Source organism: Trachurus trachurus (genome assembly GCF_905171665.1).
Source record: "Trachurus trachurus genome assembly, chromosome: 3".
Classification (NCBI taxonomy): domain Eukaryota; kingdom Metazoa; phylum Chordata; class Actinopteri; order Carangiformes; family Carangidae; genus Trachurus; species Trachurus trachurus.
The window spans coordinates 4,021,067-4,046,561 of NC_139893.1; the positions used below are offsets into that span (position 1 = coordinate 4,021,067).

General features: G+C 41.0%; 1 protein-coding gene across 2 annotated transcripts; it reads right to left on the reverse strand.

Moving 5' to 3' along the window:
- Positions 1 to 19,806: 19,806 nt before the first annotated feature.
- psmd14 (proteasome 26S subunit, non-ATPase 14) lies at positions 19,807 to 25,217 on the reverse strand. 2 transcript variants are annotated; one of them, XM_083969344.1, is made up of 11 exons: positions 25,087 to 25,217; positions 24,287 to 24,342; positions 23,585 to 23,656; positions 23,358 to 23,477; positions 23,095 to 23,165; positions 21,833 to 21,983; positions 21,620 to 21,727; positions 21,031 to 21,105; positions 20,804 to 20,929; positions 20,289 to 20,351; positions 19,807 to 20,025 (listed from the first exon to the last, which is right to left on the reverse strand). In XM_083969344.1, the coding sequence occupies exons 2-11, from the start codon at positions 24,332 to 24,334 to the stop codon at positions 19,927 to 19,929; spliced, it is 933 nt and encodes a 310-aa protein (XP_083825470.1). In that variant the 5' UTR covers positions 24,335 to 24,342; positions 25,087 to 25,217; the 3' UTR covers positions 19,807 to 19,926. The 2 variants fall into 2 exon arrangements, with proteins under 2 accessions (XP_083825470.1, XP_083825469.1); XM_083969343.1 differs by having other exon boundaries at positions 24,287 to 24,345.
- Positions 25,218 to 25,495: the final 278 nt, after the last annotated feature.

Sequence of the window (25,495 nt, forward strand, 5' to 3'; positions counted from 1 at the left end):
AAAGAGGGACTTACACTTACAGGAAGCTGCTGCAGAGGGAAGAGAAGAGAGGAATCGTCCTGCTCTGACCCCGCTCGACCTTGTTACTCACACTTTTGGAGTGTGTCTGCGACGTGCATTTTTTTCTGTGTGTGTGTGTGTGTCTGTGTGTGTGTGTGTTTGTGCACAACCAACCCGGCCCCTGCTGCCTGCCTCGTCATCTCTCAGTGAGCAGGTTGTCCTCAAACAGCTCCGGTGGGGAAGCAGCAGACAAAGAGGAGCTTTGAGTGGCCGGAGCTTTTTCCTTAGTGTGTATGTCTGTGTGTGTGTCTGTGTGTGCGACGTGTGCACTGCAAAAACTCAAACACTTACCAAGAATATTTGTCTTATTTCTAGTTAAAATGTTATTTTTAGTCAAAACAAATCTCATTATACTAAAAATAAGACTCATCACATAAAAAGCAGCTTGTTTTTAGACACTTTTTACTTCTTTCAAGCATATTTTCACTTGAAATAAGTAGAAAAATCTGACAGTGGAGCAAGTTTTTCTTTCTTATTACAAACACAAAAAACCTGCTTTCACTGGCAGATTTTTTCTACTTATTTCAATTGAAAATCTGTTTGAAACAAGTGAAAATGATCTAAAAACAAGTTAATTTTTAGATGACAAGTCTTATTTTAAGTAGAAAGAGATTAGTTTTGATGAAAATTGAGACATTTTGACAAGAAATAAGACAAATATTCTTGGAAAGATTTTGAGTTTTTACAGTGTGTGTGTGTGTGTGTGCAGCAGGGTGGTGCAGAGTCAAGGAAGATGCTCAACAGTCAAAAAAAAAAACACAAAGATGTTGCTGTTGTTGTTGTTGAGTAAATACGTTCATTCTCTTCTGCAGTAAAAATCTGTTTCTCCTCGTTCTTTATCCGTTAACTCGTAGTTTCCATTACGTTTCTGTTTCACCACCAGACAACACAACACATTGTTTTTTGTTTTCTATAGATCACAGTGGTTTGACTGGTTCATCGTTTTCAGCAGGTCACAACACACACACACACACACACACACACACACACACACACACACACACACACACACACACACAGTCCTGATGTGAAGCAGACTTTCAGAGCGTCGCCCCCTGAGGGAAACTGGACGAAGGTTTTTTTTTACGAGACTAGAAAGTGAAAAAGCTGTAATTTGGCGTCTCCCTCCCTCCATCACCCTCTCTCTTTCTCTCTCTCTCTCTGTGGTGTTTTTCTCATCATCTGCACTTTCCCTCTCTTTCTGCCAACCTGTACTACTTGTAAGGAATAAAAACAAAACCATCTTCCTGCCAAAAAAGCAGCAAATTACACAACGTGCACAATTATCACCCACTAAATATTTTTTCTTTACATAACTGGGCTCAACGGATGCAGAGATGCAGGCGCTGTTTCCAGACGAGTGAGGGGGGAAACGTCCATCATCAGGTGTTGTTGCACGTCACCGTTACTCACCCGTTCCCGTCTAGATGACACGGTTGTGCCGGCTCACCTGAGGCTGCACAGAGGAGGAGGGGGAAGGACGCCGGTTTGGGAAACGCCCTCAGGTCAGAACATGCAAAGACTCTGAGGAGCCAAGTCAAAGGAACCACAGTTTGGCTCGAAGCTGCTGCTCATGTACAGACCACCACAGCCCCCACTCCTCAACACACACACTGACACACACACACACACACACATACACACTCAGACACCTCCACAAATACACCCATGCACAGAAATACACAGACACCTCAACAAACACAGTCTGCAAAAGTGTGGCGGACATGTTTGTTCTCAGCCGAGCTTCATGTTCTTTCTGATTCTGATTCTTCACCACCGCAGCAAAAAAAGAAAAGAAAAATGGTAACACTTTATACACACTATTAAAGGGATAGTTCAACATTTTGGCGAATTGGCCCATTGCCATAATCCCTATAGTGGTAGCAGTAGGTTCGTTACCTTTAATTGTCGGTGCAAGCTGTTTTTAGAACGGCGGAGCAGAGCCGTGAGCTGCTCAGAGCTACGCTACGGAGGCTCATGGGATTTCCTGGTTTCCCTCATCAAACTCATCAAATACACAATCCAACAACTCCACAACGCTCTGGTGGACAAGTTGTGACCTGCACATTCACCACGCTATGAGATAATAACACAACGTTACCACACAGAGTTGTTTTAGAGGTAAATTCATGCAAAACCGCTGATGCTCGTTGCCTTCAGGGACAGTTTTTCATCAACAGTCTCTGTATCTACCTCTAAAACAACTCTGTCTGGTAACGTTGTGTTATTATCTCATAGCGTGGTGAATGTGCAGGTCACAACTTGTCCACCAGAGCGTTGTGGAGTCGTTGGATTGTGTATTTGATGAGTTTGACGAGGGAAACCAAGAAATCCCATAATGAGCCTCCGTAGCGTAGCTCTGAGCAGCTCACGGCTCTGCTCCGCCGTTCTAAAAATAGCTTGCACCGACAATTAAAGGCAACGAACCTACTGCTATGACTATAGGGATTATGGCAATGGGCCAATTTGCCAAAATGTTGAACTATCCCTTTAAGCATTAATAAATACTGAATTCATCATTTATAACATGTGAATATTCATTAGTATGTAGTTTATAAACACAGTTAAATTGATAAGCACTAACTGTATTTATAAACTACATACTAATAGTAGTATTCATGCGTTATAAATGATGAATTCAGTATTTATTAATGCTTAACTAATGCTTAATAGTGTGTACTTATTATAAAGTGTTACCAAAACCCCCCCCCCCCCCCCCCCCCCCCCCCCCCTCCCCTCCCTGGCTTGGGACTTTCTCAGACACACTTGTGTTAGGACTCTTGTGTTTTGACACCACTACTAGAAATGATACACCGGCCTCCATGTAAGGCGTGCCAACATGAGCAGTCTGCAGAAAGGAGGGGGGGGTAAGGAGGGGGGAGGGAGGGGGGTATGAGGGTGGAGGAGGGGCAGCGACAGATGAGTGAAGCCTGGGTCACAGTTCACACCCAGACTGTGATTCTCCCGGCGGCTAGCAGGAGGGTTCGAGGCGCTGGACCGATGCTGATGATTCAGTGTGATCTTAAGAATCTGAAGGAGCTTTCACACCGACCTCGTTGGGTCTGGACTTTCTGACCTTTCCCCCGTTTGATCCGAAACAAATTTTACAGATGTGAAAACTCCCCTAGACCATCATCCGGATAAAAGACACAAATTTGGTCAAAAAAAGGGAAGTTTTCACACCTGAAAGTTGACTTTTTAAATAGGGTTAGGGTTAAAACTTTCTGTTAAAGGTACAAAAGTCTGAACGATCGGGGAAAAAAGCGTTTGGTCCAGACTTTTGGACTTTTCAGTTTGATCCAAACCTAAATTCCAGGTGTGAAAGGTGCCGCGGACCATGTTCTGCACCAAAGGACCAATTTTTGGTCCGACCAAAAGAGGTGGTCTCGGTCCGGCCTGAACGAACCTTTTGCAGTGTGAAAACAACTTTTTGTTGGTTCGGACCTTTGTATCAATGACTGCTCTCAATCCACGGTACAGGAAGTTACGTCATGCTAACCAGCTAACTCAGCAAAACAAAACTAGCATAGCAGTGCAAACAAAACAAAATGAGAGATGCCACGGGAGTAGCTTACATGGGGAGATGAGGAGATATGTGCTTGATTGAAATCCGGTCGGACGACTTCATTAAGAGCCAACTCGAGAAAAAACATATAAAAATAATGAGACGGGGAAAAGGTGGCTCGCTCGATTCATTTTCTGTAAACAGGAAGTAACACTGATGTCAGGTGCCGGCCGGCCTAACAACGCAGCGTGACCAAAATAAAATGAGCCATGGAAGTACATAGAGAGATGATGCGACCAAATGTATACTACATTGTAAAAGAACACAGACCTTGGTTCGGACTTTCAGGTGTGAAAACGGCCTTAGTTTGGTCTGGACCGAGACCAGAATCGGGGTCGGACCAAATTTCAAGTCTTCAGTCCAGGGGAACTGTCACACCTGTAAATTTGGTTTGGATCAAACAGACAAGTATAAAAGTCAGGACCAAGCGAGGTTGGTGCAAAAACGAACAAACAGAATAATTTATAAATATAATTTATAATAAATATTTTAAGTAGATTTGTTTTGACTAGAAATGACATTTTTGACTTGAAATGAGACAAATATTCTTGGTAAGATTTTGAGTTTTTGCAGTGTGTAGACAATGGGGCAGAACCACCGACCTTGGTTCAGACTTTCAGGTGTGAAACCGACCTGCAGCTTTGCACCTTCTCTCCTGCAGAGTTAAAATATTCTTAGTTTTCATGTGACGGAGCAGAGAGACAGTTCCCACTTCGCGCTCTGACGCCACATTACAGCCTCGTGTATCACGCAGAATCTTTATAGACGTTTGTCTTCATGTTGTCACTAAGGAGGAAATTTGATTTGCAGTTAATTGCCTTAACCTTTGTTAGCTTCCTGCTACCATATATGGTGTTGGGGTCAGTTTTGACCCGTGTTTTAAAACAGCTGTAAAATACACTAAAAACATTTTTTTTTCATCCAATTTGTTTTTCTTCTCTTGGTTACATTGTTAGGCTTCCTATCCATGAAAATATTGGTTTTAATATGTTTTGGTGTCAGTTTACCCCTTGGCTTCAACTGAACCTTCCTATTGTTAGTGTTCTGCTACCATTTATGGTGTTAAGGTCATTTTTGACCCGAATCAGCTGTAAAACACACTAAAACAATTATTTATCATCCCATTTGTTTCTCATCTCTTGGTTACATTGTTAGGGTCCTCATCCATGAAATGATTGGTTTTGCACTTATGATTTCAGTTTTAACTCTAATTACTGTTGTTATTGTTATAACCGGGTCAAAATTGACCCTAACGTCCACAAATGTCATAATTTTACCCAGAGCATTTTAGAATATTGTGAATTTTTTTGTTTTGTTTTAGTTTGTTTAAATTGATGTTCCTGACGAAGTCAAAAAGCATTGATGCTATAAACAAATCTATGTGGTACGAATCTTTATAGACATTTGTCTTCATGTTGTCACTATAAGGAGGACATTTTATTTGTAGTTAATTGGCTTAAAACTATAACCAAAAAAAACCCAACAACCACCCCACCAGTGTGCCCTTTCAAAATAAGAGACTAGTGTTCAGGGCCGTTACATCACAGCAGCATCATCAAGGAATTATTTCACGTGGGTGAGAATTTCATTCCAACTTGTCTCGTATTATACTTTCCTCTTTCTTTTTTCTTTTTTTTTTTTGATCACCATCCCCCGCACTCACTCTCTCCCTTTCTCCCTCTCCCTCTCTCCTCTCCACTACCTTTTTTGGTCTCGGTCTGAAAGCTTCTCTCCTTCTCCTCTGGCTCCCTGTGAGGCTGCTGTGCTGCAGCCGTTTGCCACAGCGCTCATGTTTTCTGAGGGAAATGCCAAAACGTTTTAACCGTCAGAACCCAAACACTACAACCACAACACTTAAAGAGCCTACAGTGTGTTTGACACTCTAATGCGACTCTTCACAGTCTAGTGGAGTCCATCTTTGGCTTTTTTTTTTTTTTTTTCGCAGACTGACGGGAGATTAAAGAGGATTTGACGTAAAAAATGAAATAATATAAAATTAAATAAACTCCTGGTCTCATTTGCGGCCGAGGCGCTCTGACACGGCTCCAGGTGATCTGTGACTTACATGTGTTGCTATGCAAGAAAAAAAAAAGCACCAAGCTGTGAGAGAGTGAGTCACAGTCTGTTGAACCCTATTAGATTATTTCCCAGAATATTTTTTTCTCTGCATGGTGAAAACATTAAGAGCGACTTGAAAGGAGATTCCCAACATTTCCCCCTGTAAAAGTCTCATCGCAGTTCACCACTGCAACAAGTACTAGCTACAAGCAACGCCCTCGTCGTCCTGTAATGAAGCCAGAACCAGTTTGTTCTGTGATTTACTGTCTTCATTACTCAGCTGTGCCAGTAACTGAATTATCTCATCTGTTCAGTTCCTACAAGAAAAAAGCAGAAAAACAAAACAGAGCTGCAACGATCACAACAGACCCGAGGCAGCACAAACACACAACCATGCATCAGACCTTCTTATGAATAATAAAAACATCTGACCGCCGCTTCACATCCCACTTTTTCCTGACTTGGTAATTATTTGTCAGACAAAACACAAACCGTCAGTCAGCCGAGGGGTAATCTGTCTCCTCCTGCAGCTTTGAAGTCCATTACATAGACTGAGACGAGCATGACATCATGGCAGTGTGTGTGTGTGTGCATGTGTTTAATCTGTGTCTCCATTTCTAATGTCCTATAATTACACAGCTCATCCTCCCCAGAAGGAATCCAGCAGATGACATCAGACCGCAGCAGCAACGAGAGAGACGCTCGCCGATTCACAGGCGTAAAAAAGCTGGAAGATCTTCACGCGTTAAAGACATGTATGTGCACGTACAGGTAAAAGTGACGTACGGCCGGGAAAAGAAGGACTGAAGGCGTCAACACTTTCCTCAGTAAATACAGACTTTATAGAAAGAAAAAGTGAAAATTAACTGAAAGTCAGACGTTGCTTTTGAATTTGGTTGGTTTGCATAGATTCAAGACAAGATGTGTGTTTCATTTCTGCATCTATGAGCTGATGCAACTCCAGTTCTGTCTCATCTGTCCACAAAGTGTCTGGGAGAACATCCTCTGGTCCTTTACTTTTGTCAGTTTCAAGTTATTTCAGTGACAATTGTGGGTTTTTCCTTCTTTAACAGAAGGTTCCCAACGATTTTGTCCATGTGTGTATATTTCTAATGGGGCTACTGACATGAAGGCTTCACCAGATGTGGCAACCCAAGTAGTCCACACATACAAAGAAATCAGAACATATACAGTATGTCCATAAATGAAGTTCTGTGTAATAAATTGAAGTATTGAACACATGAAGGGGAAAAGGAGGAACTGCAGAAAGGGATGAAAGAGAAGAAAGCAGCAGGAATCTGTCAGTTCAAGAAAGTGATCCCTTCTCCTATCAGTGCTCATTAAAGGAGACATATTCTGCCCCTTTTCCACAAATTAAAATAGTTCCCAGGTGTCTTAAAGACATGTCAAAACACCCCAAGGCTCTTTTCATCTGTTCAAAACAGCCCTGTTCAGAACAGCTGGTTTCAGTGCCTGTCCCTTTAAATGTAAATGAACCACTGCTTGCCCCGCCCCTTCTACCGGTCCCAGGTAGGGGTGGGGTTATGCAAATTCGAAAACTAGTTACAACATTGGAAGACAACTGAGGGAACAGCTCGTAAAAACACATGGATTTCAACCTAGAGAGCCTGAAAATTACAGATTTTTTTTGTCAATTCTCACATTTTGGGGACCGAAAGGCAAAACAAACACCTAAATATATGTTAAAGAGCCTTCAAACTGTGATATTTCCATAATATGTTCCCTTTAATATCAGCTGCTTTAGTCCTATTTGATGTCTATAAAAAGGCTTCTCTTCACACAAGAAGCATCATCATCATCATCGTCATCATCATGGCTCAAATCAAAGAGCACAACCTCATGTTGATAAAAACACACTGACTGACAGCGTTGATTGTTACAGATGTGTTTCTAAACCCCTGAATGCACCATTAGGGCCAGAAGTGAAAAGTGAAACAGACTACTGAGTCGACGCGTTCAGTACTTATTCTGTCTGCTTTATCTGTGACTAACCACCTTTTGATACTTAGCTGAAGGTAAAATAAACGTTCCTCCTCATAATTACAAAGATTCAGCACATTAGGTTGAACTGCAAATGAACTAAATGGCTTTTTTTTTTCAAGAAAAAGGGGAAGTATTTGAATTGCACACTGTACAATCTAAATAAAACCTCAGTTTCTTGCGAACGCAGCAGTGACGCGGTGTGAGCCATGGTGAGCGTTTTGGTGTGTTTGCTGTGGAGATGCTTCGGTCTGCGGTGAGCGGTCCTGCAGCCAAAAGAGGAAGTCTGGAGGTTTCAGAGGTCATTTAGGAAAGTCTGTGAAAACAGGAAGTTGAAGATGTGAAACTTATGAAGAAAAGTTCACAGATTCCAAAGCAGCAAAAGTATGTTTAATTTTCAGGTGTGTGCACGACTTAAATAAACTCAGATGTGGTTCGATCTGCATAGACACTGATGCACATGAATCTCAACACAACATAATCCAGCTTTGAAGCACATGATGGATGTGTCTTTAGTTTTGCAGGTTCTGGATAAAATGGAGTTCTTGGAAACAAAACTTAAGTAGAAAACAGTCTTACTGTCTAATTTAAGTGGAAAAAGGAAGAAACAATACTTTATAATAGAGTTCATCAATGAAACTTTATTCCCTGACATCATGTGAGTCTCTCTCTCTGTTTGGTGTTTTATCTTTAGTCAAACTGGTGAGATTTGGTTGTTCAGATTTTTAACATATTTTCTCTTGAACAGATTAAAAAAAACCTCTCCAAACTGCACAGGCTCCTTAAACTTATCATCGTCCGACATGTTTGGCAGAATTATTGGGCTAATAAATTCCTCTCGGTGCCGTTTTCCAACCGTCTGCATCACAGGAAGGAGGTGGAGGGAAAAACCAGGAGAGCCAGAAGAGCCGACTCTGACTCAATGTCCAACTTTTATTTATTTATTTGTTTTATTTTTTTCAAAAGGTTTAGAGTAGACCTCCTCAAAGTTAACGTGAGTCATGAATAATTCAACTCTTATTATGGAATAATACAGAAACTCATACACGAGATGCAGAATTTCAAAGCAAACCTAACCAGTTCAAGGTGCAGTTATTAAAAATTAAATCATATCACAGTCCAAAATTAAATGAAGCTTTATTAGTTTTTGTTTTATTTCTTGAATAAGTTTGGTTTGGTTCATGTTTATTTTAAATATGTACATTAATAGTTGGGTTTAAAAATGCTGAGTAATGCTGAGAGATCCAGGAGCTCCAATATGGGTTGGACCCTCAAAAAACACAAAATTAAAAACTCTTCATGTTTTATGGCACAAAGAGAGAAAAAAATAGACTGAATGATTAGAAAAAGGGCTGTTTACAGTGGAGGGAGATTAACAACACTAACATTTACTAAAAGACTGAGTTATATTTACACAAATGAATAAATAATATACAAATGTAAGATATTAAGCTTGTTGTTTTACTAATGTGATCAGTTTACTGCAGCGCTTCTCAGATCTAACTGTTGTTTTCTAACGTGAATCCTGAGTTCTCACTTTTAATAGCGAAGGAAACGTCTGTGCACACTAATTCATCTTAACTCTGAAGATTAAACTGTGATACAGTAGATTCTGACTTTTGTTTTTTTTTAACTCCACTGGATGTAATAAACAGATATTTTAAAGGGAGTGCTCTGCTCTTTAAGCCACTTATGCAACAGTCCTTTCCATTTCCCATGGACCATCCACTATTCATATCTGCTCGCTGCCATCTTGAGAGGAAGAATAACTTATGTAACCCTAAATTAAAGGACGAAGAGTAAATATACTGTAAAATGGAGAGCTGCTTATTTTCTAATGTGTGTGTATGTGTGTGTATGTGAGTTCCTTATTGACTTAAATAACACTGAGCCAGACGGTGGGCCCCTGAGGACCAGACCAGTGAAAACAGCACCTCTCTCTTTTGTGGCTCACTTCAACACGACCCTCTTCTCTTCCCTGTGCAAACGCAGCCGGTCCGACTGCACGTCACACACTCCCACACACACACACACACACACACACACACACACACACACACACACACACACTGGCCTTTTTTTTTTTTTTTTTGCTGTGGTGGAAACTCTGCAGGCAGTGACATCATCAGTCAAGAGTGGAAATGTCGTCCCAGGCAACGAGTAACATCACAACACCAGCAGGGCGGCACGGTGTTACTGTCATTAAAAAGCACCACCGCCATTACACTGTAAAAACTCAAAATCCTTCCAAGAACATTAGTCTTATATCTTATCAAAATGTCTCATTTCTAGTCAAAACTAAACTCTTTCCACTTAAAATAAGATTAATCATCTAAAAATTTACTTGTTTTTAGATCATTTTCATTTGTTTCAAACAAATTTTCACTTGAAACAAGTAGAAAAATCTGCCAGTGAAAGCAAGTTTTTTGTGCTTGTAATAAGAAATCAAACCTTGCTCCACTATCAGATTTTCTACTTATTTCAAGTGAAAATATGCTTGAAATAAGTAAAAAAAAGTGTCTAAAAACAAGCTACTTTTTAATGTGATGAGTCTTATTGATAAGTATAATGAGATTTGTTTTGACTAGAAATAAGACAAATATTCTTGGTAAGATTTTGAGTTTTTGCAGTGCAAAGCAGAAAACGAGGGACACAACAAATGCGGAAATCCAAACAGACACACACACTCACACACACTCAAAGAAAGAAAAGGGGGGAATAAAAGCGTCTCTGAGCTGCTTTATAGTCTTAACTCTCTCTCTCTGCTTTCCAGAAAATCTTGCATCATGATAAAATCATGAAGAAGTGAATCATCACTCGGTGCTCAGGTTACATGTTCTGGTCGGCACCGGGTGGTTTCTGTTCTTGTTCACTATCACATCTCCTCCTCCCTGCCATCTTCAGTCCATGCAGTATCTCTGGTCTTACCTTTAAACAAACACACTCTGCGGGGGGGCGAGCCCTCCCCTGATGTGTTTATCTGTGCTTTGCAGAGATAAGAGGTCTCTGGTGAATTCCTCTGCTTGCAGCTCTCCTCTGTGGATTGGAAGCATATGGCCGCTGCTGCATTACATAACGTAGACAAAGGGAGGCAAACATGCGGGAAATGACTTCACATAATTATAAGAAACGGTTTGTTCGGTATATAGAGTCTCCATGTGGCTGCAGGTTTGAACTTTGGCCACAGGCTTTCCCTGCACAACCAGAGCCCTTTTTTTTCTTTTTTTTTTGCACATGCCTGGAAACAAATGGGTTCTTAGTCACTGTTTCCTTTTCCCAGGAATCAGCAAGTTTAAGACAGTTTGACAGCACAGAGGACAAAGAGTTCCCCATCCACACTGCTGCATGAAGCGAACATCTGTAGAGCACAGTTCAGTTCTCATCAGTTCAGATGAATCAATTAGTGTTAACAGGGAGGGGAGTCTGTGAACGACAAAATAGAGACTGGAAGACAACAAAAAAAGTTCAGAAAAGGTGCAAAGATGCAATGCACATTTAGTGCATGTGTCTTCTTCAATGCATCAAGGCATATGAAGTTCTTAGATCCAGACCGGCCTCTTTGGGAATCCACCATGTCATCTATGTTAATCTAATTCACATGTATTTGCATTGGTGTTTAGAAAAAGCTGCTTCATTCATGTAACTGCAGTTAAAGGCTTCCTACCGAACTTTTACTAACACTCAGCTGAACCCAACCAACCCAAACCTTACCTCCTTGACTCAAACATGAAGAAACGGATCTCACCAACACTCACAGTTAAAACACAGGACACGGACTGTACCTAACAGCTTTTTAAAGACATCGACTCCAACCAACAGACTTTTCTTTTTGATAATTTAATATCCAGACGTCTGATATGAATAAAATCATTTATTTAGGGTGAAAATGGCCATCATTTTAAACGTCTCTGTAGCTTCAAGAAAGATTTAAAATCAGTTTTTAGACTCAAACCACAAAACTGACCTGTATACGCATATGGACATATGATGTGATTGACCAAATGCCACAAACTATTACAATGATTAGTTATTAGATAAGTATTTCAGTTGCTTTGAGAACTGCTGGATATACACAATTGAAAAAAGGAGATCCACTCTCTACCGTCCTTATACGACAAGCCATGTTTTACTGTGGCATCCCTTCAGTCAAAGGTTCTTCAGCATCTCCATACAACAGGCTGTGGTCTGCACTTATAAGAAATCAAACATTATCAACCCTGTGCCCTAAAAACTGCAGTAAGTTTGTACTATCCAGGCAATCACTGCTGCTGATCTGAAGCCTTTAAAGGGATAGTTTAACATTTTGGCAAATTGGCCCATAATCCCTATAGTCATAGCAGTAGGTTTGTTACCTTTAATTGTCGGTGTAAGTTATTTTTAGAACGGCGGAGCAGAGCCGCAAGCTGCTCAGAGCTACACTACGGAGGCTCATGGGATTTCTTGGTTTCCCTCATCAAACTCATCAAATACACAATCCAACAACTCTAAAACGCTCTGGTGGACAAGTTGTGACCTGCACATTCACCACGCTATGAGATAATAACACAACGTTACCAGACAGAGTTGTTTTAGAGGGAAATTCATGCAAAACCGTTGATGCGCGTTGTGATTTTCAGCAAGCAGACTCTGAATTTACCTCAACAACAACTCTGTGTGGTAACGTTGTGTTATTATCTCATAGCGTGGTGAATGTGCAGGTCACAACTTGTCCACCAGAGAGTTGTGGAGTTGTTGGATTGTGTATTTGATGAGTTTGATGAGGGAAACCAAGAAATCCCATGAGCCTCCGTAGCGTAGCTCTGAGCAGCTCACGGCTCTGCTCCGCCATTCTAAAAATAGCTTGCACCGACAAATAAAGGTAACAAACCTACTGCTATGACTATAGGGATTATGGCAATGGCCCAATTTGCCAAAATGTTGAACAATCCCTTTAAGTTTCAATCACACCTCACCCGGAGCTTCCAAAAAAACACATAAGTCGTCAGGATGCCATTTGTTGACTTTGTTTGTGTTTTCACTTTTAGACAAACTTGGATTAGCCACTGGATTATAAACGTCCTCACTAACAGACCACAAATCTGTCAGAGCCACAGTGACCACACATCAGCGACAGCGACCGACCCCTAGGCTCATTGTGAACTAACTCAGCTGCACCATGAGGTTGTGAGTCCATCCCATAGTGACTGCACCCCGGCCAGCCACGTCCAGTCCTTCAACACTAGAGTGAGATCTGCTGAACACACAGCTATAATGGGACTATAACTGACAACAAGCAGACGAAGACCACGTCCAACATCTGGTCGAGTGGTGTTAACGGGCAATAATGTGGTCGAGAAAAAACTGTGGACTTTAGAAGATGTGTACATTTGTTTGCAACCTATTTTGTACAAGAAAGATATGACGCTCTCTTGCCTTTATTGGTTTATTTGGTTATTTTTTAGGGGTACATTAGGACACAAGTGTATTATTTCGTTCGGTCTGATACCAATTTACGCCTGCAGGAAAAGTCAATTGGAATCATCATCAACATCAATAGGATTCAACATCTGGGGACAAAGAACGTCTGAATCTACCGATGCATCAACTAGATGTTTTAATATTTCAAAGGACAATTCAAGATTTTGACCTGTAGCTAGGTGGCGTTAGCTGTGTCGCCAGAGTGTGCATGAAACTCAAAGGGAAGTCCATCAAATTGTTGAGATAATTGTTCGGTCTGATACCAATTTTATTTTAAAGGCCACTAACTGATAGTAGGAGACAAGTCAACAGGTAAAACATTTGGAAACTTTGGATGAAAAAACAGTTTAAAGTCAAGAATGCAAAGATCATGAAGCCCATTTGACACAAACCAAAAGCCCCAGATCAAGAGAGAAAGCGGACCTTGGGTAGAGCTCGTTAAATCAAAGTTATTCATGTTTTTTTTCTATTTCTATTCAATAGTCAATCTATAAATCATTTGTTTGGCGGCAGGTGGAGTCAGAGCAGATCAGTCCAACACAAACTCTCTCCCCTGCATCGTGACCTTTACGCCGTCCGCTTGGGGAAATGGTCCATTGTTGCAGCTCCTCACTAAATATAGGTCAGAGCCTCGCATAACATGTTTGTGTAGAGGATCATTTCAGTTCCTGGAAATGTTTAGCCCCTACGGTATGTGCGAACTTTTCTTGGCATTTCATATTTTATATTCATCTTTTCCTTTTTTTTACCTTTTTCAAATCAATCACCACCGCCCCCTCTCATTCTCTTACTCATTGGCCGTTTAACTTCCCAATAAAGTATTCTGCCTGGTAACAGAGCTCCAGTAAATCCAGTCACTTCCATTCATCCCTCCTAAGGAACAAATTCGGTCATACCCCAAGTATTCCTGGGGTGAAACGCGGTTAAACTGGCACACCACCACAGGCAGCATGACTACTTCACCCTCTCTGCCGTCCCTTTATACTTTAATTTGGGTTTTTTGTTGTGTGAGGCTGGCGCGGCTCAGCCCGGCCCGAGCGCTAAAACAATTACCAATTGTTCAAACTATGATCCAACTCCTGTGTCTGACTCTGTGTGATTCAGAGCTTAAAGCAAATACAGTCCACATTCCACATCTCCCAGATGTCGTGCCCCCTCTCACAGTAGCAGGCACCATTTTTCATGTTGTATACATTAGCATTTGCCAGAAGACCCCGCAGGTACGAACTTCCCCCGCGGATCTGTTTACGTCTTGGCTGAACAGATGTGCTGAGAGACTGAGGATCTGTGCAGGTTAAGGGCACTCTAACTCCGATGGGCCGGGGTGGACGAGAAGGGAGTCAGACTCGGAGCTGATACTGCACAGCTGCCTGACAGATTGCATTATAAGTGAAATGCCCAAACGGCCCACATTAACTTTTGCTCGGTGACATTTAATAGACAGCGGAGAAGAAGACGACGAGGAGAGGAGAGGAGATCGCGCTCTGTGGAGGCCAAGTGAGAGCAGATTGTGGTTGATGATGGGCGACTGTTTATATCAGCCCACAAAGAGATGTTCGTCCAGATGTGCAGAGTACATCATAAACATGTGCAAAAATTCACACACGTTCAATAATGAACAGGCAAAAATACTCACGCTTTCTCACTCATGCTTCCCGCTTAGGGCCGAATTATTGAGCAGAACAAAGAACTGGGTGTCAGATGGGAACATTTTTAATTTTGAAAGAATTTGGTAATAAACCAAAGGACTGAAGCAAGGGAAATCTTGCCTGAGGGCGGTATTAAATGAGGAAGCAGCATCACAGATGACAGCAGTAAAAATCCATGATCAGGGCACGAATGTGTGAAATTTCACAGGAATCCATCAAAAAGTTCTTGAAACATTTCAATCAAAACCACAAAGTTTCTGTCGCCTGATAGAGGAAAAGTCATAGGATTCAACATCTGGGGACCAAGAACGTCTGAATCTATCGATGCATCAACTAGATGTTTTAATATTTCAAAGGACAATTCAAGATTTTGACCTGTAGGTGGCGTTTGCTGTGTCGCCAAAGTGAGCAGGGGTTCATCCTCTGGTGGACATGAATGAATCTGTGCATGAAACCCAATGGGAAGTCCATCAAATTGTTGAGATATTTCAGTCTGGACAAAATTGGTCGGACCAACCAGCAAAAATCCCCGGAGGCATGCGATACGATCAAAAGCTCCAGAACAGAAAATAAATGGACCGTGAGGCGAGGTTGTTGTTTTTTTTTGTGCCAGAGGCTGTTTTCAAGGTCAAGAACTCTGAGTAAGAGACGGTTCCCAAACACGATGAGCTTGGATTTGATGTGAAAGCCTTTACAGTTCCTCTTCGCCTCGTTTCACAACACGGTGACACAGTGACAAAGCATTTTAAGTGGGTTCCCAAACACAAAAGTTGATGTATCTGCATAATTTCTTCATGTTGTAATTCTTTACATTTACACAACACTCTTAACTGTTCATCTGTGCACACATGCACTAAAAACTCTGTCATCAGTCACCCTCTGGCTCCGGTCCACTGAGGCAGGGTTGGGGTTGCGGACTTGGCCTCGGCCACATGGGAGTGATCAGGCCTCTTCAGCCACACCAAACAGCACCAGTTTATTAAAGCTCCTGCCTTGTTTACATCCCCCCCTTCCCTACTTTGACTCATCTGCTCAGAGGTGGTTTACCAGAGAGCCACTCCCTTAGAAAATAACCCCTTCGTAGGAACATGAGATAAGTCCGTTATCCTTCAGGCATCCATGCAGACAGCAGGAAGAAGGGCTGCTGGTAGGTTTGGACAAGTGGCGGAGAAGCACTGGTGAGTCTCTAGTTGACGTGTGCACCTTCAAAGAGGAACTACGCTACATTATTACCTTAAACAGCTCCAGAGTCCCAGTGCTGGTTAAATCAATGACTTGTAACTAGTTCCAGGGAGAATGGAGGCGCGCCCCGTAACCCGTAATCTCTTGTTTATGACAGATAAGACTACACAAATATACACATGGTAACATGGTAGATGAAAAATATGTCTACGGATATTCTCATTCATCCAGGTCATTGTTCTTTTCTGGGCAAATTGAATCGTAGGCAACTGGACTTGTATTTGTCTGGGAAGACGTTTCGCCTCTTATCCAAGGGGCAAGTCCAGTTGCCTATGATTCAATTTGCTCAGAAAATAGATGATAAATAATGTTATCCACCACTCCATGGATTGATTTCTCACCGGCTTCATTGGAAACGGAGGAGGAGGGTTAGCAAAACAGAGGAGAAGAGACCAGACTTGTATAGTTCATCTTTAAACTAAGGCCTCGTTGCAGCCAAAATCTGATTTTTTTATGCAAATCTAATCAGAATCCGATCTTCCGGACTGACTCTCCACATTGATTTCAATGGTAACCGGGTACGTCCAGAAAGAAAACCAACAAAACAGAGAACAGGGAACTGCGTTGTTTCTGTCACAAATCATTACATGGAGCCGCGATGCAAATAGTCTTGCAAGGAAGAGACAGAAACGGACGTGACTGCGGAGTTGTGCCGCCTTTTGTGATTCCATCACCGCTGGAACGACAGTGGACTGGGGCGTTTGGTGCAGGCATACTGGTGGAATCACATGATGGTGGGGTCGTTGGACGATGCAATGTGGCATTCACATCGGCGTTTGTCGTTCAACGTAACTTGAATTAACTTCTGTCCTTCCAGAACTACCTTGTTTTTGTTTTGTGTCGTGCTGCAAGTGATGCAGAAGACACTTCTAGTCCTATTTGAGCAACGCAGACGTTCAGATTGCGAACAAAATCACATTTGCAACCACCTCTGTATGTGGTTTGAATATGATTTATAAAAAAATCAAATCTCATGTGGTTTTTGGTTGTTCAGACAGAAAAATCACACTAGATCCAATCTGGAGTGGCAGCTTGAAAGAGTGGCTGCAAAGTTTCACGCTCATTTAAGCAGAAGAAAGAGAGAAGTGGTCTCAGCTTATCATATCAAACCTGCTTCAGACTTTCTGTAGGTTTTCCGAGGGGACATTTGATTTGTTATCACACGCAACCCTCCCCATAGAGATAACATTGTGTCGTTGTTGCTGTCTCAAATGGCTTCTATGCACAACACACACACACAAAGGTTTAATTTGTGTGTGTAATCTCAGTGAGACATCGCCTCACACTTCAAACAGGATAGGCCGTGTCTGAAAACGTCTCCATGAGTCCAGCTGGCTGGAATGAAAATACTGAGCCATGATTCAGCAACTTTAAAAACACACAATGGAGGTGGCACACACACACACACACACATACACACACACATGCAGATAGCTTGATCAGGGACTTTAACAGCTTTGTCATTTTTAGATAAACTAAACAAAAACAGAGATTTGGTGGTAAGATATGAAACATACTTGGCTGCACATGCAAACCATTCATACACACTTTTTTATTTCCAACTAGAGCTTCTTTTGGCTTTTTTGAAATGAGGTGGATTTTACACTTCTTTTCTTCTACAGTATTTAAACTACCACTGTACTGCTGCACATAAAACACTTGGATGCTTCCTCAGACTCCCATCGTTCACATACTCAATAAAAAAATGTTCTGATTTCACTGCTCAAGCATCTTAATATCCCTTCTACACGACCTCGCCTAGTCGCCTTAAGGAGAAAACTGTTGTGCAGCAGTTGTGATATACGGACGCTGATACAGATCTATACGGCAGGGGTCAAGGTTTTGGGCGATGAATTTATCATAAGGACTAATGGTGGGGCCCAGTTTCACATTCCCCAATCCACCGGAGGGAGGTGTTTCATTTCACTTCACAACCTCATTCACAGAGAAAAGCCAATTTCATCCTGCGCGTTGCAAAGATTACAGTTGGGAACAAGAATGATGTAACCTGAAGCCTCCTGAGGTGGATGCGATGGCAGAAGGCCACATCTGTCCTAACTCTCTGTCAAGTTAGTATAAACCGGACACGATGGAGAAGGACCATATGCTTCCATCCATGGTGTCGCTTGGAGCTGCTGCAACACCGGCTGCACGTCTGGCTCCGATCCTGGGAGCCCATTATTGAGAGTTTTCTTTTCTTTTCTTTTTTTTCTCTTTCCAAGACTGTAATAAACTAAGAGGGATGTTGTTGGCATTAAGGCCGAGCTCCAACTGAGAGCAGGGAAACACCCAGCTATTGTTCACAAACTGCTGCAAATGCTCCTTCGGTTCAACACAACGAGAGGTGACTTTCGCAAAAGGTCACAAAAGCTGAACTCTGTGGAAATATCTAGGATTTCCTCTTTCGTGTCCTCACAGCTGATTACTCACGTCTGATGTCTGTCTCCTGTATGTAAACAGAAACAAAACAGTTCACTTTTGCTTATTAGACTTTTTCTTTTCTAAGAAGGGAGAAGCGCATCATCGCCCTGCATCAACTTCGTCCCTGTAACTTTGTGCTCGTGTCTATGACAAATACAGCGAAAGGAGGGGAATCCTGTTGTTGACATTCGATCAATGCAGAGTGGAGCAGTAACTGTTGAGGTTACAGTGGATTTATATACAGTGTATGTGCAGCGGGGAAAATAAATATTGAATGCGTCAATAGACTTGCATGGTGAGCATGCATATAGAGGCCATGGCGGTTAAATGCATTACTCATTTTTGTTGTTTTTATAACTGTATCTGCTGATTCCAGGTCTCTCTACACTTCAGTTTTCTTTTGACTCTGTCAGAAATCTAGTGAGGACCTGGTCGTGTCCAGTTTATGGTGAAATGTTCTTTTCAGTTCCAGATTAAGAGCACTTCTCGAGGCCGTTTGTATGCAATGGTGAAAACATTTAAATCTAAATCTAACGGATAAAACGGTGCATTCAGACACGCCTGTAACCGATGCATCAGTATGTCCTGCAACATAAGTTTCTGAAGGTCTTTAGAGAAGCTCTTTGTTTTTATCCATCATTAGACACCTCTTGTGTGACACCTTGGTGATGAGAAACCTTTTCATAGGCGTCAATTTGGATTTAAAAAAAGCAGCTGGTATTACTTTACACTGATGGGACAGGATGACTTTCTAAACACTGACAGACTCCAGCTGCTTTCTTGCCTTTCCAAACCTTTTTGCACCTCCTCCTTTTCTTCATGTGTTCAATACTTATTCCCTGTGTCATTTCACTTAATTACACATTACTTACTAAATTTATGGACATAAATGTTTGGATTTCTTTGTATGTGTGCATTACTTGGGTTGTTGCCGACATCTGGTGAAAATTTCATGACAACAGCTCTATTAGAAAAAAAAATTCTGTGAAAAGTGTTGTTGTTGTATATGTATAAAATTACATTTTGACAAAGGAATCACAGGTGGTTTGCCTCTGAGGTTATTTCTTACCAACTTTCACATCACATCCCAAACTGTTAAATAACACCAAAAGGTCTGTTTAACTTTGGAACAATAACTGGTCTAAAATATTCTGTTAACTCCTCACCATTATAATTCATAACCATCTTGCACCATCTAGTGTTTGGGAGGAGTGTTACACATCACAACACCAAGGGACTTCCCCAGTTACAGGCTTGTATTTATTCCACCACATTAGATTACGACTCCATCTATGGAGTTCAAATTAAAACAAAGTGATTTGTCGCCTGGATAACAAAATGAAGTACCACACATTGTTGTCCGCTTCAAACCAGACACCAGCCAGAGAGTTTATTTCATACATACATTTATTTTTTTTTTATATAAAAGAAGACGAGGGTTGCAATATTAACAGTTATTCACACAGAGGGCCGTCACTGGAAAACAACGGTATCCAACATGGCAGCTAGGCATTGAACGATGTTGGATGTCATTAAAACGTCTACATGCTCCTCCAAGTGCCTCTTGGGATCCTGGGAAACAAAGGGACAAAGACATCAGTGATTTTTTTTGTGACAATGGTGTTTTAAAATAAAATACACACATACGACGACAATTTGCTGATCTCTGAACTAATTCTGTTTGTACCGACACGTCAACGCATCCGATGCACTTTTCTTTTATTTAATTCTACCTCTAAATCAACAACAATCACAACAAACACTGACCTTGATAAAGCACACGTTTTGTAAATCCATGTTGAACATTGGGAGAAAATAAAGAAAAAGTGTGTTACCTGTTTTCCAACATTCTTGATCGCCAGCTGCTCTGGGGTCATTTTGTCCTCTTCCTCAACGGCCTGAGGTGGAAACACGACAGCGTCTCAGTACTGAGGAGCAGCACGCCTACTTGTTCGCATGCAGCACTTTGTCCTGCTCCTTATTTCATTATCATTTTTAGGTCATGCAGGAGCCTGAGTCCCTGTCTTTGCAGGGGGGGTTGGGGTGCAGCAAGCATGATTTACACCAAAAGAGATCAGATATGAACCAACAAGTATCAGTACACTTGTGGTTTTCTGATCTTCAGCACAGAAACACTGACTGACTGTGACTGCTGCACACAAGTCAACAGTCAAATTAAATAACAGACCAGTGTGTTTTTGTTTTGGTTACAACACTGTGCTCCCTTCTAATTAATAATGAGGTTATAAATATTTCCTTATAAAAGGGTTATTGAAGTTGATTAAAATGTATTTTCCAGTGGGTTTGATAAAAAAAGGTCTGTTGTAAAACACGGGTCTAGCGGCTGTACCTTATTGTAGTTCTTAGCCAGCTCCAGCATTTCCTTCACAATGGTCTCGTTGAGCTTGCAGTGCTCGCTGTAGTCCTGCAGGGTCAGCCCCTCCATCCAGCTCTTCTTGTGCAGGTTCAGCAGCATCTAAAAGGATCATTTAAGTCATGTTGTGTAAGTTTTTATATAAAATTATGTTATGCATGTTTTAAAAAAAAAAAAAACCTAAGTGGAGTGTGTTCTCAAACCTTTTGCTCCAGCTCGTTTTTCCTGTAATTGATGGTGATGGAGTAGTAGTGTCTGTTAAGTCCATGAATCAGAGCCTGAGAACAGGAGAAACACAGAGTTAACTACATAAAATAATCATAACAACACATAAAAACCTCTTTACTCTGACCTAAGAAATGTCAACAAAACACAGGACCTAAATAATATTCAAATTCATCTTGATTTAAGGTGATTGTGTCCTAAAAGATGTTTAGTGCTAGAGCTAAACATTGGCTTAAGCAGCAGCAGAAATGTGAACATTAACTTCTCTCAAGTCACTGTCAATACCGCATTTTACAAATGTTTAATGTATTTAATTTGTGCAATTTCTTAATCATCTGTAGCATCATCTGTAGCTGTGTTTATTTATTCATGATACCTATTCACTGTATTTGTATTATTGCACTTATTGTATTCAGTATCTTTTATCCTTCTTTAGCCTGACCAGGGACAAAGACTGCAAATTAGCTGAAGCTAGACGTCTTGTATGCATCGCATTTTTCATTCTTTGTGGCAATGTTGTATGTATCGCCCTGTTAAATAAACATTAAAATAAAATAAATGTGTTACCTGGATTGAGGGCTTGTTCAGGTGACCCAGGTTGGATGTGGTTTGTCTTGGTTCATGACCCAGAACCATCATATTGGCATTGATCAATCTGAAGGCATCAATAACAACCTGAGGGAGACGACGGAGAGACCAGTAAATTCACAACAGTTAATACAGTCAATAAAGAGCAGCTGATGATTTTAAGCTTTTCCTGCAGCTGTAAATACTCTTTACCTTTCCTTTGACGCTCTGAATGGGATCCACCACCACAGCGACGGCTCGCTCTGACAGGGCCTCGAAGCTCTGCTGTGTGTTGATGTCCACGCCGGACAACCAGCAGCCAAAGCCAGGGTGACTGTGGTACCAGCCCACCACCATCTCTGGTCTGACGGGCAACATGAGGGGAAGACGGCACACACGGGTCAAGGTATGAGGCATGAATATTCCCTTTTAATCAGCCCTTAATCTATGTTTAGCATTTACAAACATAGTAAAATCTGAGTATAGGGATGCTGTAAATCCTCAAATAAAAGCCTCAAAGTCTCAAACAGACTCTGGTCTCCTGTGCTGGACCGGGTCTGGCTGCAGGTTTGAGCAAATTAATAAAAGCCGAGCGTATATACAGTCTGTGGGCGGAGCAACACATTTATTTATTAGAAGTTGAATGGGTGCTGATTCAACTAGTAAATGATGCTGCTCTGGATCAGGGTTCCTACAGCTTAAGCCAAGTTAAATTTAAGACTTTTTAAGACTTTTTTAAAGCCACTTGAAATTAAATTTAAGACCGACTTCACAATAAACACAAATGCAAAAAAAAAAACCACCACATCAATTACATAGGGTTAGGGACAATTTTACCCACTTCCAAGGTAAAGTGACTGCTATGAACATTGGATTATGTCTCTTTCCAGCTGTCCTTTCAAAATAAATGCATTAAAAAAAAAACACTGACTCGGGAGCCGGAGGCGGTGAGAAATTTAGCGTCGACAGCCGCCACTAACTTCTCTATGTTGGAATGTTACCAATTACTTTGAGATTTGAGACTAATTACAATAAAACAATCCCACTTACCAAGTGTTAACATTTTTAAGACCTTTGAAAAATTGATTTAAGACATTTTAATGCCAATTAAGGCCTTGTTTTTAGATTAATGAATTCAATGACTTTTAAGACTTTTTAAGGATCCGTAAGAACCCTGTGGATCCGACTCTTTCCTTCTGTTCTGACTCTGTTAAACAGGAACAACAGAACCAGTGGAGAGGAGTTTCATCTTTGCTGAGCAGAAGATTTGTTCTAAATTAAATTAAATTAAATTAAATTAAATTAAATTAAATTAAATTAAATTAAATTAAATTAAATAAAAGCCTGTCCCATATATAGACGCCTGTCTCTGATAGAAGACGGGTCAGTTCGGCAGGTGAAGCAGATAAAAGTCCAGACTTCTTTGGAGAGTTTACGGTAAATTAAAGCATTTTCTCTGTGAAGGTTTTTTTTACCTGCCAGTCTGCTTCAGCATGTCCAACATCTTTGCCTGGAAAACAGGATCCACTGCTTCTACGCTCACACCCTGTGAGGATAAAATGATTAGTTTGTGATGAAGAGCAAAACCAAAATCTAGCGTCACAGATTCATCAGCACATAAATGATTTCTTATCAAATTACACATCATGAGTAGCAACTGGGCTGTCAAAGACTGTAGTATATGTTCACTAATGACACAGCATCTTGATATTAGGGAGAGTATTATAATATAACATACTGTTCCTGACTGCGGCATGGCAAACACATCAATCACTCGCACTGTGTAGTCATCAACAAACTCTCCCAGCATCAGTCCCATGACTTCCATCGGTACACCAGCACGCCCGTGTTTCAACATCTGATGGAGGAGAAGTAACAGAGAGGTGTTATTCAAAATACACACACACAAAATAATAATTTGACCACTGTGAAAGAGAGTGATAAGTGCAGATAATGTGTGATTACCTTGAGCAGGGCCAGAGAGGAGATGTAGACCTGCTCTGCTGTGTCCACAGCAGGTGCATCTGTTGGGGGGCCCTGAGGAGTCAAAGCACAGGTGATTAACCAGGTGTTCAGGCCTTTTAATATACGACAGTTCCTGTTAACTGTGGGAAATACTGGTTCATCCTATTTTAAAGGGGACTTATTGTGCTTTTTCCAGCTTTTCAGACTCATACATATGTTTAAAATGTTGGATACTTGTTCTAGAGGACATTAAAGTGCTGTATCACACGATCATAATTTGCAGACTTTTAGTCAACATGATATCTAATCATATGATGATAATATGAGATGTGGTGGAATTTAGCGTTTACCATTCAGAGATGTCTTGCATAAGTTGTTGTGTGTGTTTTTGTTGTGTGGGTCGGATTCTGGGTCCAAAACGTATGGTTGGTTGGATGAATTCGACATTATTTACATACTATAATAGTAAACAAGCCAATTTCTGTACTTTTGGTTTGCTGGAGGTGGGTGGGTGGCTGCATCCAAGTGTTTTAGAGAGAAGCAGAATGGAGGAGTATGTATGTGATAGTAATGGAGTTTTTATTGATCAAAACTGTCAATAGTGCCCCACTGGGGTCAAATATCATATTAAAAGCCCCCGAAATGAGCACAGTAGGTCCCATTTAAACTATGGACAGTCCAGTTTGTTTTGGGTTTTTTTACCTGGCCAAGCCCTGGCATTCCTCCCCCAAGCCTCAGCAGCCGGTCCATACTGGGATCTACTAAAAAACAGACACAAAAACAGTCATTAGCATGAATCCAACCAATGAGCTGATCTAAAACCATTCATTACTTGTTATTATATCACAGAGATACAGCTGATTGTCTATATCCAGACACAAATAGATGAAAAAGCAATTGGTACAGCTCCATTATTACAAAATATATAGATACAAACGTTCATGAGTTATTGACTCTCGCTGTGCTTATAAACATCTTATCTTTAAATATTCTGTTTTTGAGCTGCTGCTACACCACAACCGTTCTTTATTGACTGTAAAACGAAATAAAATTGAAATTTCGTATTAGAAAAAAAGATTATACTTTGTTTGACCACCATCATTATTATATGGAATGACACCCACACACACAAAAAAAAAAACTAAAATTGTCAACGACAGTTAGCAGGTTAGCTTCAGTTAGCTGGTTTACCCATACTCACGTCAACATAACACACAGACGGTGTCGATATTTAATACAAAAGACCATTTATTTTATCAGTTTCAGGTGCAAATTAACGACATATCTTCACTTTTATAAACTAAAATGACTGATATTTAAAATCGCTCCTGTAAAAATCATTTATGTTGTTGTTAGCTGTTAGCTTCCTCGTGCTAACTCAATTAGCTTAGTTTCATCTCGATTCAGAAAAACGAAGCGACAACAATTTACAGACACCGACTCCATCTCACCGTGTTTTATAAAGACTAATGGCTTTTTTCAGAGCCGCTACCTCCACTCACCTGTTGTCAGATCGGTGGGATGTTGAGAAGATGAAGTGTTGTTCCGTGAGCAGCAGAGTCAAAGCCACAATGAATCAGCCAGAATTGTCTTTCTTCAGGAAAACTACTTCCGTCGCGTTCGTGACGTCACGACAAACAGGCGCAAAACCGTGACACGAGGGGGCGCCACAGTCACTACACTCATTATTCCACTACTAGGCCTACCACTACTACCACTACTACCACTCCAACATAAATAACACATAATAATACTAGCTAGGCTACTACTACTACTACTACTACCGAAGATACTCTACTACTACTACCACTACTACCACTCCAACATAATAACTAACACATAATACTACTAGCTGCTACTACTACTACTACCGAAGATACTCTACTACTACTACCACTCTAACATACTAAC

What these genes read in the sequence shown, in the direction of transcription:
- psmd14 (XM_083969344.1), bottom strand. Translation starts at nt 24,334, where the DNA reads ATGGACCGGCTGCTGAGGCTTGGGGGAGGAATGCCAGGGCTTGGCCAG. An exon ending in TTCAGAGCGTCAAAGGAAAG is followed by an intron (nt 21,728 to 21,832) that starts GTAAAGAGTATT and finishes CGTCTCCCTCAG; the next exon opens with GTTGTTATTGATGCCTTCAG. An exon ending in TGAACAAGCCCTCAATCCAG is followed by an intron (nt 21,106 to 21,619) that starts GTAACACATTTA and finishes TCCTGTTCTCAG; the next exon opens with GCTCTGATTCATGGACTTAA.